The sequence below is a fragment of the Nasonia vitripennis genome, chromosome 2 (genome assembly GCF_009193385.2).
Source record: "Nasonia vitripennis strain AsymCx chromosome 2, Nvit_psr_1.1, whole genome shotgun sequence".
In the NCBI taxonomy this organism is placed as follows: domain Eukaryota; kingdom Metazoa; phylum Arthropoda; class Insecta; order Hymenoptera; family Pteromalidae; genus Nasonia; species Nasonia vitripennis.
The window spans coordinates 24,907,764-24,923,200 of NC_045758.1; the positions used below are offsets into that span (position 1 = coordinate 24,907,764).

Consider the following 15,437-nt stretch of genomic DNA (forward strand, 5'->3'; position numbering starts at 1 on the left):
CAGCCTGCGCGCACGGCCGCAGAGCCGGCAACTCATGCAGGCGGGAGAGGCGAGCTATGCGGCGAGGGACGAATCTGATTTTTCATTACGATTCTTTTTCTCAAATTAAAAATCCGGGGCTGAGAGGCCCGACGATCGATTTTTTACGAGGGCGTAGGTCCAAAATGATGCTTTTGTAAGTCCGCGCAGAGCTTTCCCACACCATTTGGGTGGAGAGAACTTGATCTCCCTAGTCAAGGTCACGCCCTTAACACCACTCTTTCATCAGTAACATATACAATGAGTTTGGGAGACGGGCATTATCGCGAACATTCAAAATAGCCGCGTTGATCAACATTGTGTTCTCAAAGACATCGCTCTCATCAGAGCCTATATCATTTTTGCGCGACGTCTGCACATATAGGTCTAATAGGTATAGAACTTAGAAGAGAGCAACTTATATCTGCCCGGGCTGGCCCGCGCGCGGATATAAGTATAGGTAATAATATAACCTTCCTCTCGCTTAGCTTAGCTGCTGGCGCGCGCACACGTCACACGACTGAACTTCCTTTGGCGAAGAAGAGCCGATAGCGCCGCCGCGCGAGACTGAAATGTCAATGAGTCGTCGTCGTGCGGAGGTACTACACGGCGTCGGCCGTCGAGCAACTGAGTCAGCGCTCTCTCGCATAGCAGGGGGAGGAGCTCGTCAGCGAGGCGCGAGACGCTGCATCAAGTGTGCGTGCGTGTGCTGCAGTCGGCCACCCGACGTGTTGTGGACCACCGTTGCGAATCCTGCGTTCGAAATCGATCGATATTTGCCTCCTCTCTTCCTCTCTCTCTCTCTCTCTAAACGCGCACTCGCAAACTCAGTCAACCCGGGAGCAGCAACCCTCGTTGTGCACCTGAGTGCATCCGTGCAACGACCACTGCTGAACTGGTCTTTGTGTGCAGGTGCTCTTTGCGTGCGTCGTGAGGAACGACGATTTCTTCGGGACGTGCCTGCGCTCGCTGCCCAGCATTTGCCGTGGACGCCGAATCAGCTGAAAACATGTCCAAGAACAAGCTGAACTTGACTTTGCCACCTGGCTCGATAGAGCCTGCACCAGCAGTCTCACCTTCGCCACCTGTGCCACCCATACCAACCTATACGGAGCCTCCGGTCATACCAGAGTATGCAGTCTCTGTTTACCGCTTTCCTTTCAATTGATTCATTGATTTTATTATAGTTTCAAGGCTGCCTGTGGAAAAAGGGTCTGTAAATAGATGAAACGACAAGCTCTCGATAACAGTGCGTTGTCAGAGCTGTTGCAAGCTTTACATGCTCTTTTAACATGGCAAATTACTTGTGGTGAAATCAATGCATCTCTACATTCTATGATATTATTATTATTATTCTATTTCAACGTATTGCAAATATGCACTCATGAAATTCTTGTTTTCTGTTTTCTCACAGTGGAGTTATGGGCAAAATGAGCATTGATGCCATCCAGGAGAGACTCGAAGAGCTGGGCATGGATGAGGAGCAGAGAAAGAGATTAGAGAGCTTTTTGGGACAAAAAGAAAAAGTTGGTGAACTCTGCGATGAAGATTTTGAGAAACTTGGTGAATTGGGAGCAGGAAATGGTGGTGTAGTGATGAAAGTTAGACATAAAAAATATGGACTTATTATGGCAAGAAAGGTACACAGCTTTAAGTTTCACAGAAAATTACAAAGCTTTATTCCACACTGATTTGGTCATTGTCAGGAATTTCATTTATATTTCTCAAGGACTAAAGCAGCACTGAGCCATGCCTCCATTTTTAGCATTAAATCATATTCTAATAATAACACATTTTTCACAGTTAATCCACTTAGAAGTCAAGCCTGCTATTAAGAAGCAAATAATTAGAGAACTCAAAGTTTTGCACGAATGTAATTTTGCACACATTGTTGGTTTCTATGGCGCTTTCTACAGGTAATCATTAGTATCTCATATTATTCAAACATAATTGTATTGCAGCAAATATTTATTGCCTCTGAATTTACAGTGATGGAGAAATTAGTATATGTATGGAATACATGGATGGTGGATCACTAGATCTTATACTGAAGAAAGCTGGGCGGATACCAGAACCTATTTTGGGAACTATAACTTCTGCAGTAAGTACCCAGTCAAAGTATACTTCAACTCTTACACTCTTCTCCAACACTAAGTAACTTAACATTAATCTATAGGCGAAGGTTATATCTTAATAATACGTTTCTTGTTCAATAAAACCGCCCGGGTGCATTCGTATCCACAATCTTCTTAACTCGTCGTACGTCCAGAGAAAGAGCCCTAGTGGCAAGCAAGGCCAATACCAAAAAAGATCCAGAGGCATGGTTTTGAGCACCTTCTCCGTGCCGGGTACATAGAGCAGAATACTCGTTAATATCGCTTCGAAAACGAAGGCAAAATTGAGCGACCAGTTGTCCATTCCCTGCTGAAAAATGGAGTTTTTCCTGGTCTTGCACATTATCAAGTCTATCATCTGCGTGATGACGATCGACAGGAAATAGCCGGTTCTCGCTTCGTTGAGTAGATCCATCCGACTCTGGTAGTCCCAAGTCTGCCCGTACGAGTCCTTCAAGTCGTTGATCGCCCGGTTCTCCCAATCAACTCTGAGACCGAAGAGATCCTTAGGCAGGAAGCCGTGATACATGAGAATGCTGAAGTACGTGTAGAACCCGGCCATGGCTTGAGTCATGCCGATTTGCCCATAAGTCATCGAAATGAGCCTTTTATTGACGAGCTTGTCGTACTGTGGATTCCTTGGTGCTCGACGCATTATATCCGACTCAGCTTTCTCGTAGGCTAGTGCCACAGCCGGCAAGAGGTCGGTTCCGATGTCTATGCACAAGACCAGCTCTATGACGAATGGCAGTGGTATGGAGAAGATGATGCTGGCCAGCATCGGCAACATTTCTGGCACGCTCGAGGTCAAAGTGTAGGCGATGGACTTCTTGAGATTGTCGAATATCAGTCGACCCTCTTCCACACCCGTTACTATGGAGGCGAAGTTGTCGTCGAGCAGGATCATGTCCGCAGCGTTTTTCGCCACGTCTGAGCCCGCTATGCCCATGGCCACTCCGATGTCGGCTTTCCGCAAGGCTGGAGAATCGTTCACTCCATCTCCTGTATTGAGGCACAAGAACCGCTGTCATCGGAGTTCGCATTGTACTCCGAACCTCTATCATCTCTGCCTATCTTACCTGTGACGGCGACGATCTCTCCGAGTCTCTGGCAGCTTTCGACAATGAGCAGCTTCTGCTGAGGCGAGGTCCTAGCGAAGACGATCTCCTCGTAGCTCCTGATGATGTAGTCAAGCTCCTCCTCGTTCATGTTCCTGAGCTCACTGCCAGTGACGACGATGGCCTCCTCCTCGGAGCCGCTCTTCTGGGAAAACGTCTTGTCGAGCAGGAGGTTTCGCTCGTACCTCGTCTCGTGGCCCTCGCCGATGATTCCAACCTTCTTGGCGATGGCGATAGCGGTGACTGGATGGTCCCCTGTGACCATGATCACCTTGATGCCGGCTGTGCGACACTTGTGCACAGCCTCGTAGACGAAGGGTCGAGGTGGATCCTGCAGACTCACCAGACCGACGAATCGATAGCCGCTCGTTGGAAAGTTGTAGTTCTCGGGGCTGCTCGTGTTGAAGACGTACTCCGAGTCGTAGGGATCGACTGCATCGAGACTTCAATGTGAAATAATTGAAAACCAGACGGTGCAGCAATAAAAATAACCTGGAAGAACGTAGTCGCAGTAAGCGAGTACTCTCTCGCCGAGATATCCCATCTCCGTGCAGGCCTTCCTCGAGAGTTCGAGGTCCGCCGGGGTCATTTCCCTAGTGGTTCCTTCGGCGGTCATCATCGTCGAGCAGAAGTCCATTATGACCTCGGGCGCACCCTTCATTATCACGATGAAGCCGTTCACGTCCTTGTGGATCGACAGCTGGTACTTGGTAACCGAGCTGAACGGGATCTCCGCCACCTTCGGATACGCCGCGCGGAAGCTCTTCGTGGGATGTATGTGCTCGCAGAACTTCAGGATCCCTGCACAGTTTCGGTGACGATAACATAGCAGCGATCGTTCGTTAATTCGGTCAACAAGTCGCAGCAAATCACCAGTCTCCGAGGCATCTCCCATGACCACCCGATCCTCTATGAGCGTGTACTGAGCAGACTCGGAGTCATCCTTGAATTCAGCCCTGAGACACAGCGTGGCATCCTTGACAAAGTTGTTGAAGGCCGGCTTCTCGAGCAGCAGATCTCTCTCGACGCCCAGCATGGTGTTGGCGGGAAAGTTAAACCTCGTGTTGCCGAACCAGATGTTGGATACCGTCATCTTGTTCTGGGTCAATGTGCCAGTTTTGTCGGAGCAGATCGTCGAGGTAGAGCCTAGAGTCTCGACGGCCTCCAGGTTCTTGACCAGGCAGTTCTTGTCAGCCATCTTCTTGGCGGTGAGGGTGAGGCTGGTGGTGACGGTGATGAGCAGGACCTCGGGCACGTTGGCGATGACGATGCCCAGGAGGTAGGTGAACGCCTTGATGATGTCACCCTCGACCATGAGCGACAGCAGGAAGAAGACGAGGCCGCAGATTATCGCGACGAACATGATCAAGTGGACGAAGTGCCGGATCTCCTTGGCGATGGGGGTTTCCGTTTTCGTGAGGTGGGTCGTCAGCCCGGCCAGTCGGCCGATCATCGTGTCGTCGCCCGTAGCTATGACTATTCCCTTGCCGTCGCCTGCCACGGCGTACGACGAGAAGAAGGCCACGTTCTTCGATTCCAGAGGGTTGTTGTCCGTCGGGTAGTCTGTACGCGTCGTCGGCTCGCTCTCGCCTGTCAAATTTGTTTTCTTTCAATCTACCATTGCGCAGTGTCTGTGTCCGATTAGCCATACTACAAATTATTCGCACACGTAGTTTCATATCTCGTAAAATAAATCTCGTAAAATAAATCTCGTAAAATAAATCTCGTCGCTTCGTTCCTTATCTCCAGATAACGCGCGTACAAAGCACAGCCTGTTAAACTTCGAAAAACTCTGCACACTCATCCTCACCCGTGATACTCGAGTTCTCGACCCTGAGTCCGTGACACTCGATGATCCTGATGTCCGCAGGGATCTTGTCCCCCAGTCTGATCTCCACGAGGTCGCCCGCGACGACTTCCTCCGCAGGCAGCTGCAACCTGATCCCGTCCCTCACGACAGTCGCTATGACCGGCACCATCCTCTTGAACGACTCCATGACCTTCGTGTTCTTGCTCTCTTGGATGTAGGCGAAGACTCCGGATATGAGGCATATGACGACGATGATCACTCCGAACCACTCGATGCCCTCCTCCTCGTGTCCAGTGATAATCTCGACCCCGTAGAGGACGAAGCAGAGCAGCGCGCACACCCATAGCAGCACCGCGAAGCCACCGTACAGACACTTGAGGAACTTGATGTACTCCGGGGTGGCCTTCGTCGGTGACAGACTGTTGGGTCCGTTTTGCGCGTAGACCTGGGCCGCGTTTTCGCTGCTCATGCCCTGACTCACGCTGGTGTTGAGCTTCTCGCAGAGCCGCTGGATCGGGATCACGTGGTCCTGAGTCTCGAGCTCGTGGTACAGGTCGTCGATCTGCTCATCCGTGTATTTTTTTGGGCCCAGGTGACCCGACGACGGCTGCTTGCCCACCAACGGTAGCTTGTTCCGTATGTCCTTCGCCATGGTGTTTCTCTCGATGAAACTTTCGGGGTTAGGAGGTGTTATTTTGCCGGATTCGCTTGTTTTTTTGTTTTTTTTGTCTGACGATGTACATCAAGGCGAGACAAGTGTCGGGCCAAACTCGCTCTTTTCCACTTAAATGTATGATACGCGATATTACAATTATATCCCACCAAAGCTATCGATAATCAATAATCTTTTGTAATCTTGTAGCATAAATAAAAATCTATGCAGCCGTTGTATTTTTGCGTCACCCTTTACAACGTGTAACTTTATTTTAAACTGAGCTCGCAGAGTGCTTTCTTGCGAATTTAATTTGCTCGCGTGTAATTTCCAGGTTCTCAAAGGCTTGAGCTACTTAAGGGATAAACACGCGATTATGCATCGCGACGTCAAGCCGAGCAACATCCTGGTGAACAGCGCGGGGGAGATAAAGATATGCGACTTTGGAGTTTCGGGCCAGCTGATCGACTCCATGGCCAACTCTTTCGTCGGTACCAGGAGTTACATGTCGGTGAGTGGGCGAAAGCTTCGATTAATTTGGTAACTTCTATGCTATGTTGTGATGAATATAATAAAAAATCTTCAGCCGGAGCGGCTTCAAGGCACGCACTATTCGGTGCAGAGTGACATATGGTCGTTGGGACTGTCCTTGGTGGAAATGGCCATAGGCATGTACCCGATACCGCCGCCCGATGACAAGACAATATCGGCGATTTTTGGCGTGCAACCGGGCTCCACAACGGACCACACCGTCGGCAATAACGTGTCTACACCCACGACTCAGTCACCCTCGCACAGTAAGCTTGATGATACTGTTGTAATATATTTTGTAGTACAGGCGGAGACCTTAAAACGTTCTCGTTTCTTACTCGGTTTTTTTTTTCATTTTATCTTTCAAGGCCGACATCCCGGCCGGTTCGAGTACGAGTGTCATCAGGGTAATGATCAAAGTTGTATACTAATATGTTGTTGTGATGTGGGCATCTTGTTGATTTCAGATTTTACGCTTTTCTATTCTCAATTGTTGTTGGGCTTGTGAAGTATTTTGTGAACGGAAAAACATGTTGAATTGTTAACAATCAATCATTGAATTCGCGTTGAGGTTTTCTACTCACTAAGCTGCGCTTCTCTAATTGTTATTCGTAGCTTTATGTGATCGACCGCTGGCATGAATAAGAAAGTCGACGTTGTCTTTATTCATTGTTAAACTCATTCTTTCATCCAGTTCTTTGAAATCGAATCATAATTGAAATGAGAAAGATACTAAAACTTTTACCATTAGATCCTAACAGTCCTAGACCAATGGCGATTTTCGAACTGTTGGATTACATCGTGAACGAGCCACCTCCGAAACTGCCATCCGGGATATTCAGCGACGCGTTTACCGATTTTGTGAATCGCTGCTTGAAAAAGAATCCTGCAGAAAGGGCAGATTTAAAAACATTAATCGTAAGTTTTACCCAGATTGATATGTTCTCTTGATCGCGTTAATATTTAATAGCATAACGTGACTAAATAATTCGTCTTTTCATTTAGAACCATGAATGGATTAAAAAGGCAGAATCTGAAAACGTCGACATTGCCGGATGGGTCTGTCGAACAATGGATATACAGCCGACAACTCCGACGCGTTTAGCGAACGTACAATCCTGAATAAATGTCACTCTTACATACTTGACCACTTGCATTCACGTTCAGTACTCTTGAGTAACATTTACGTTTCGCTTTTAGTTCCCACGCGATTTGTACTACAGTGGCGAATTATTTTATTTTTATCGTTTCTCTCTAAGCTCTTTCATGATTTCTTTATAAATATACAGAAGTTGAGGAGGAACCACAAACGGATAAGCCATAATGCAAATGCGCGAACTAACAATAGTAACGATAAAAAATACAAAGCCTTCTCTCGGAGAAAGCAACAAATGATAATTGTAGCAAGTCAAGGTGTGGGAGCTTCGTAGATAATGTCAATTTTTGTGATGATGGCATAGTTAGTACACAAATATGATTATCGTCAGAATGATGCATATAGTTAATCAGTATGTGATGTCTTATCCGTTTAATATGTGTGTGTGTATATATATATATATATATATATATATATATATATATATATATGTAGAAGAAAAAATGTGAAAACTTAGTAGATTGTGCGATCGAAACAGACGCTGTATATGAATAAAAAAAGAAAAAGGATCAATCAAATATGCGAACCGTCGATCTACTCGGCCTCTATGATAAATATATGTATTTCTCGCCACTGAATTTCAGTTCTTTCGTGATTTTAATTTAATTTACCATGAGGTTTTTTTAAAGTATGTAAGAAGAATCGTTCTAGAATAGTTTTAGTGTTATTATGAATATTCAACGTTTCTTCCTTAAAAACGAGATTAAGATTCAAAAACATGAATAACATTGTGAAAACTTTACTAAAACCTACATCAAATAGAGAAAAATAAATAATTATAAAGGCATTAAATGCATTGAAAAATGAGTTGATTTTCTGAGATTTGTACCTGAATGTTGTATAGTATAAGCTTCGTATCTTTGAGACGAAATAAATCAATTGAAAATTGTACGACGTCATTTTTCGTTATTATAATATACCTAACTACGTCAGTGCTAAACTTTCTCGTTCCGATATAACTTCACAAGCACACGACAAAGGACTGAATTTAGGACTTGTGCGTATACATACTATTATATATAAATATTGTATCTATGCGATTTGTAGCTATAAAGTGTAGCATGTTCGATACATTTCTGCCATGATACTTAAATTTACAAAGAAAAATATGAAGCATACACAATAAGAAATTAACAGTATGATTGTAGTAGTTTGCATAAATTTTACTGCACTAATTATACTGAAAAAGGTGTGCTTACAAAAATTAAATTGCGTTTCGAAAATTTACTATTTCAATCGACGCGAATTTGTATAAAAATGTAATAAAGAAAGTCGATTAAACTTTATATTCCTATAATTTAATGTAATCACGTACTTTTTCTAATCTAATTAAATTTTGTTTAAAAATACAATTTATTGTAAAAACATACGTAAAATAATAAAGTTGAAAAAAATTAATTTCAACGTGGCCTCTCATCCTGAAACGTTTTAAACTCATCGTGCTACACAAATAGTGAAAAGGTATTAAAGAGTTCAACTCTTCTAAATATATATGCTTCATCACTCAAAAGTATTTGCGGCAGCAAATCATTTTATATATGTTATCATATTCGTACACATGTCAAGATCATGTACGTATGTAGAAATGTCAACTATAAGTTGACTGTTGCAATGTGCTGTATACAAAATGTTTTTAAAAAATGTCATATTGGAAACGGCAAACAAAAATTCAAATAATTGATAAAATGTAATTATTAAGTGGCTCGCAGGCGAAGAAATAAATAAATATATGCTAGGTATATTTGTTGATATATACAAATGCAGTTTTTTAATTAATTAATATATCGAATTAATAGAAATACGTTTAATTTTCTGCTAGCTTAACAAATTGCATGTTCAGAAGAATAGTTTAGTATCTTCAGAATTTAAATTTTATACATGTAAAAAATATTTACTGTTTTTATAATTAGCCCATTTGTAGGTTCTAAAAGTTTTTTGTAGAAGTGTTAAAATGTATGTCATTCAATTCACTGTTATACTCTGTTACATAAAAATTAAATATTTTGTAATATAATATCCAATTAAATAAGACTATTTTCATGAGTTACGTTTGATTATGACTGAAATATATTTTTAAAATGCAATGCTAAATCTATACAAATTCAAATACATGTATTTTTTTTAATAATATTTGTATAATAACATATTACATTTTAAAACTTTTTCACCGAAATAAACTTCATTTTTTTCTGCTATATTTTCTTTCAAGCTACTTTTAGTGTACTAATAATGGATATACAATAAGTACATCAATTACGTTTGAGAGATTATCTTATCTTATTGTACGCGATATGTATACAGAAAATAATGAAATTTACTAAAACGTGTCTCAAAAATAACGTTATCACTACAAGACACAAAGGTCGAGGATAATTTGTAATCGACTCTGATGCAATGTGATCTAATCCCCGCTGATGTGCCTCTTGCGAAGTAAATACCCAAAACAAACCATAAAGATATCATCCTCTCAAATTTTTAACTCTCAAGCGTTACAAGTGTAATTTTTATATTTTAATGACGATAAAGGTGCTAAATTTAAAGAATACCTGGGAAAATATATGCATTTGAACATCAATATCATTTTATTAAATGTGTTTGCACAACTTTAGTTTTTTTTTAATGAATAAGAAAAGATTACTAACTTGTTCAAAGCAAATTCAATAAGTCAAATTTTAGATACATGATTTTTCTCAGAAACACATAGATACTATATGTAGAGAGAACCGAGAGTTAAAAATCACCATCAATCCTATGGCACTTATTGAAAAGCATGCACATTCCTAGATGTACGACCATCCTATGGAGGTTGCGTCGATCAAGTATTGTCTATGTGTTTTATGAATAAAAGTTCTTTTCGTTATGTAAAATACGCATGATTTTTGTATTTTTTGTACCTATGAAGCGGGCGTAAAGCATTTATAGATATACCCAATTTTATATTGCTAGGCAGTCCGAGGCGGGAAAAACATTTTTTTAACTGCAGTTTGTTTTCTTTCATTCAGAAATAAAGAAGTAATAGAAACATTATTTTATTCTTCACTTTTTACTCATATAGTTTTATTGCGTAAATGAGTCGCATGATCATCATAATGTTCAGATTCTTATACTTTCGATAAATTTGAAACGTGAAAAAGTTGAGTTTCTTACATGTACAGTTGATACTTTATATTAATAAATCGTTTAATGGTTTACATTTTCTTTCAATATGCATCACAAATTTAACAATGATAATTAAAAAAACATATTACGCTGTTTTGAAATAATCATTATAATTTCATGTTTTTGGCTTAATATATTCTTAAATACCCGCATACATTCGTTAACTTCTCAGTAACAGCAATAAAGAAGGTCTCCAAAATTCTATAAAAATCATGTTAAATGAACTATTTACATTACACGAGCATACAAACTTAAGAAAATGTTTTTATTTTCATGAAATTAATAAACAAAAAATGAAACCATTTAACTCTGCTGAATGTTGTATAAATCTTATGAAAAAACCGTATATCAAAAATAAGAGTAATTTGTAATTTAGTTTTACTATATTAATCTACGTTCTTTCAGATGAGAATCAAATATAGATGCTGTTTAGTTTTAATTTATGAGTTATCCATTAACTGGATATTTGATGGACTTGGAACTTCAAAATGTTTCATTTATAATCGGTAATGTTAGATTATCGCAGCTGAACAAGTTTCATGTCTTCGTTGTTCAATCCCTGGATAGAAAACCATACTAAAAATATTACATTTTGTTTTGTCAAAATTAATAATTTTTTTCGTTTGTTGAAGCATTATTTATATAGGAAAAAAGTGTGATTAATGCACAACAATTTGTTAATCGAAAATAAGATTTAATCACATTATTAAATCTACGTGAAAGAATTGTGTATGTAAGGAAAAATATATTGGTGACTTGACAAAGTTTGTAAAAGTTATAAACAAATAAAATATTACATTATAAATCGCATGAAAAATTCAAATATGAAAACTATATAGCAAAGCATGAGATTATTATTAATTACCGATTATTTTTTAGCGATAATATGACTCTTTTATGTTGTATATCAATCTTAAGTAAAGTTGAAAAATGCTTCTATCTCTCTACAAGTCTTTAGTCTCACGTTTAAGTAAAAGAAATATTTCATCCAGGGCAATTTTTTCTTTAACTTTTTTCAGTTTTTCTTACTTTAAAATTCTATTCAAAAATTATCATCATTGATATTTTGTCCAAAATAAATATCACAATCATCGTCGTATTCATCGTCAGTAGCGAGAAAGGGATCATAATCATCGATATCATCTAGTTCATCCATATCGTAGTCGTCTGGAAAGAAATCGTATTCATCATGATCGAAGTCCGGACGTAAGTAAGGCTCTGAGAGATCGACATTGAGCACTTGCAGGAATGGTGATACTTTTGTTATTTTGCTGTGTTGGACGCTTGTATCGCCCACGAACATCTTGAGTATAACGTTGTTTGTGCGATTGATTGTCGATTTAATAGCGACTTCAATGAGCTCGTTCGAAATGTGATTGCAACCCGAGAGGTCAAGAAGCTCGATATGTTGCGATTCTTCAATAAGAGTAGAGAGTCCTTGATCCTTTAAGTTCGGACAACCTCGACATTCCATTGTACGCAAATTTGGCATGTCCGCGAGTACTTCATCAGTGATTTTCCCGAGGTAGTTAATGAAGAGATGTTGGAGCTTTGGTAAAGATGTAATAGCAGCTAAACCTTCATTTGTGACTGAATGGCAGGCTGCAAAAATACAAAAAATTTTAAATAAGCCATAACGTTAACTATAATGAAGTACAATAATTTTTAATAATAAGTGTATACATACAACTGATATTTACACTTGTTAACAGTTTACATTGTGTTCCAATAACAGTTAAAAACTTATCCTGTACTAAAACATTTTGAGAAACATCCAAGCTCTCAAGATTAACTAATTCTGCAAGTTGTGGCATAGTATTTAATTTTATCATTGGATAATAATCACAGAGGCGTAAAACTTTCAAACTTTTAGAACATAAGCTAATTGCTTTCACAGCCTGATCATTGAAACTAACACATTTTTCAAGCGAGAGTGTATGTAATTTTTCAAATGTTGGAACAACCTATTAAAATAGTAGAAGAAGTGTATTCAAAATGAAATTAATTTTAATAAGTCATTATATTATAAAAAATTAAAATATTTTTAGTAACTTACGTTAGAAAAATGGCACGGAGATACATTCGTGCATTCTTCTAAAATAATCGTTTCTATAGATTCCACTGGTAAACTTAGTAAACATTTACCAGTGATTGAATTATGTACAAGTTTAAGGTATCGAAGTTTCTTATTTTTGGAGAATAAATGTGACAAGTCATTATCACATGAGCTCGAACAATGACCGAGACTGAATTCCATAATATTACTGCAGTTATCTGTTAGGGATTTTATTCCCGCAGGTGAAACGTTTAGTGCAGTAACATCGATGCACTGTAAATTCGGGCAATTTCTGCCGACAACAGTCAGAGTACTTGAACTTAGTTTCTCTGCAAATGTAGAAAAGTCGATATGTGTAAGAAACTGACCGCAACGCAGCAGAACTTTTCGTAACGTAGGTGTGTCAATTTCTCGTAGGCCATAAGTTTTACACTGAAATCCCCAGGTAGTTTGGGTTAAATTTAATTTTTTAAAAGTTCGCCACGATTCTTGGCTTACATTTAGCCATCGTCTGCAAACTATACATTAGATGTTAAACCTGATGAATATTAATCCATAAATGCTACGGTAAAATTAGGTTGCGTCATACCTCTTTCTACTTTGACTCTGTCTGCTATAGGAAGAAATGAGAATACGTGCATCAGACAATCATCATTTAATTTGTGTATTTCAGCATCTTCATTTAGTATGTAATCCGTGGACATTTCTTTACCATCTGAATTTTTTTGTGATTTTTTATTTTGATTTTCAATACTGTCTGGTTGATGCCAAGAGTCAGCTGGCATTACTCTTAGGTCTCGATTGTGAAGATGTATTCTTTTTCTAAGACCATCTTTTGATGCTCTAGATTTAAAGAAAATTTAATTAGAAACAAATAATTTTTGATACTTATACATATCTGTATATTCATGCAATAAAAATATTTTGTATGCATACTTGAGAGCATCATCAATACTGTGAAAGGTTACAAAAGCATAGTTGCTTTTACCAGTATTTCTTTTCAAGTAGCAACTATCCAATTGTCCATAATTAGAAAATAATTTCTCCAAATCTTTGTGCGTTGTCTAAAATGTAACAAAATAAAAATTAACGCACGTAGATAATTTATAAATATTTAGTTTTTAAATTACATGACTAACTTACCCTTTGTGCGATATTGCCAATGAAGAGCTTTCGTATTGGTACACCATCAACAGTAACAGATTTGATGTTATCTACAGAATCTTCTATGCAAGAATCATCTGAGAGTGATAAATCTGAAAATGAAATGGTAATAAATATAATACAAGCATACATAAAAAGTACTCATTTTTATGATAATTGATTAAGAACATTTTTTTTATACAAGTTCAATGACTCGTAAAATATTCAAAAATCATATTAATTTGATATTTATTAATTGAATCACTAGCTACATTGTTATTCTTATCTTATTTGCATAAGAAAGCATGTGGCGAACTAACCTTGTATAAATTTAAGAGATTATACAAACATAAGTGAAGAATTCTTGTAACTAATTATGGAACTGATTTTGAATCCCTGTGTGCGAATCATGAGACTATTGCTTTGTGATATATTATTCTGTACTGCTTAGTACAACAATATATTCAAGGAAATATACAATTTTACGAAATAATGAAAAAATTTGAAACTAAGCGCATAAGAACTATCTTCACATTTAATGAGAAAAGTATATTATAGACAAAACACTATAATCTACGTTATATCTATACAGGTAGAATAAAAACACACTAAGTCAAAAAAGCATCCAACCAACCGTTCATGTTGATGGTCCAGAGCCTATGCAAAATGTTGCGAAGCCCTTCCCCGATGCGGTCGTCTTCCATCTTTCCAAATGCAATACTCGACTCGTTCTCCCTCGGTGTAGAAGTACGGTTGTCCAGCTGCCAATTATTATCGCTATTATCGCTGTCCGCGTCGGGTGCCCGCACGCGAATGCCTCCAGCCTAGCCCTGCCAGCGGGTGAATATGCCAAGACGATCGGACGAGGAAAACTGAATGAAAAAGCAACACGGAAGATGTATTATCCCATTATCCTATTCAATCCATGCGCGAATTATGCATAATTTCGTGGCTTCGCTCAGATATATATGCATATATATATACACACACACACGCACGCACCAAAGAGCAAATGCACGCCGCGGCGTTGTAATAGATTCAAGTCGCGCAACAAAGAAAGAAAAGAAAGACACACGCACCGCGTACAACGTGCGCACTGTGTGTCGCTGCTTTTTTTTTGACAAACGCAAACCTAAACGTTACAAGAGGAAAAAGAGAAGAGAGCGAGAGCCAAGTTTGGACGGGGAAAGTCAGTCAGAGAGAGGCTAAATGATGGCTTTACCTTCGCTTCACTTGTGCAATTTCGATGATCCCAGCTGCGGATATTTAATCTACTCCTCCGGGTAACGTATAAACATCATTTTCGTAACGGCGAAACGACACTGGCTTCGTTCCAAATCCAATCCGAGCATCAGAGAGCAGACTCAGCAGAGTATAGGGTACACATACGAATAGCTTTCTCTCTCTCTCCTCTCGCAGAGGCAGAGTCTCCGACTACTTATTATACGCTGGGCGCAGATGCGGCGGGTCCTATAGCTATATGTATACAAAGCCGTCTAGAAATGTGGAGTATACACATTGACTGATATCTGCAACTGCACGCGTGTTTGGTGCTCCTTTAATCTTTGAAAAATTCGGCCTTGAACCGGTAGATGTCAGTGCATAGGCGAGGTCGATTTAAATGTCAAATTTTTCGGGAAATTAGCAAATCGGTGCGCTTATTCATCATATTCTCCCGAG

General features: G+C 39.5%; 2 protein-coding genes across 8 annotated transcripts; one reads left to right on the forward strand and one right to left on the reverse strand.

Moving 5' to 3' along the window:
• The first annotated feature begins 382 nt into the window (after window positions 1–382).
• Window positions 383–7,768, forward strand: LOC103318128 (dual specificity mitogen-activated protein kinase kinase dSOR1). Of its 5 annotated transcripts, none has more exons than XM_032596871.1 (10): window positions 383–478; window positions 931–1,149; window positions 1,433–1,658; window positions 1,822–1,934; window positions 2,008–2,119; window positions 6,047–6,223; window positions 6,299–6,509; window positions 6,612–6,650; window positions 6,995–7,161; window positions 7,249–7,768. In XM_032596871.1, the coding sequence occupies exons 2-10, from the start codon at window positions 1,028–1,030 to the stop codon at window positions 7,363–7,365; spliced, it is 1,284 nt and encodes a 427-aa protein (XP_032452762.1). In that variant the 5' UTR covers window positions 383–478; window positions 931–1,027; the 3' UTR covers window positions 7,366–7,768. The 5 variants fall into 5 exon arrangements, with proteins under 5 accessions (XP_032452762.1, XP_008217851.1, XP_016837400.1 ...); XM_016981911.2 differs by lacking the exon at window positions 383–478 and adding an exon at window positions 612–714; XM_031924904.1 differs by lacking the exons at window positions 383–478; window positions 931–1,149 and adding an exon at window positions 1,265–1,327.
• A 2,658-nt stretch (window positions 7,769–10,426) lies between these two features.
• On the reverse strand, window positions 10,427–15,289 carry LOC100679569 (F-box/LRR-repeat protein fbxl-1). Of its 3 annotated transcripts, none has more exons than XM_008219620.4 (8): window positions 14,980–15,289; window positions 14,392–14,629; window positions 13,758–13,870; window positions 13,551–13,678; window positions 13,204–13,457; window positions 12,615–13,132; window positions 12,246–12,522; window positions 10,427–12,160 (listed from the first exon to the last, which is right to left on the reverse strand). In XM_008219620.4, the coding sequence occupies exons 2-8, from the start codon at window positions 14,459–14,461 to the stop codon at window positions 11,601–11,603; spliced, it is 1,920 nt and encodes a 639-aa protein (XP_008217842.1). In that variant the 5' UTR covers window positions 14,462–14,629; window positions 14,980–15,289; the 3' UTR covers window positions 10,427–11,600. The 3 variants fall into 3 exon arrangements, with proteins under 3 accessions (XP_008217842.1, XP_008217843.1, XP_032452758.1); XM_008219621.4 differs by lacking the exon at window positions 14,980–15,289 and adding an exon at window positions 14,760–14,959; XM_032596867.1 differs by lacking the exons at window positions 14,392–14,629; window positions 14,980–15,289 and adding an exon at window positions 14,078–14,262.
• Window positions 15,290–15,437: the final 148 nt, after the last annotated feature.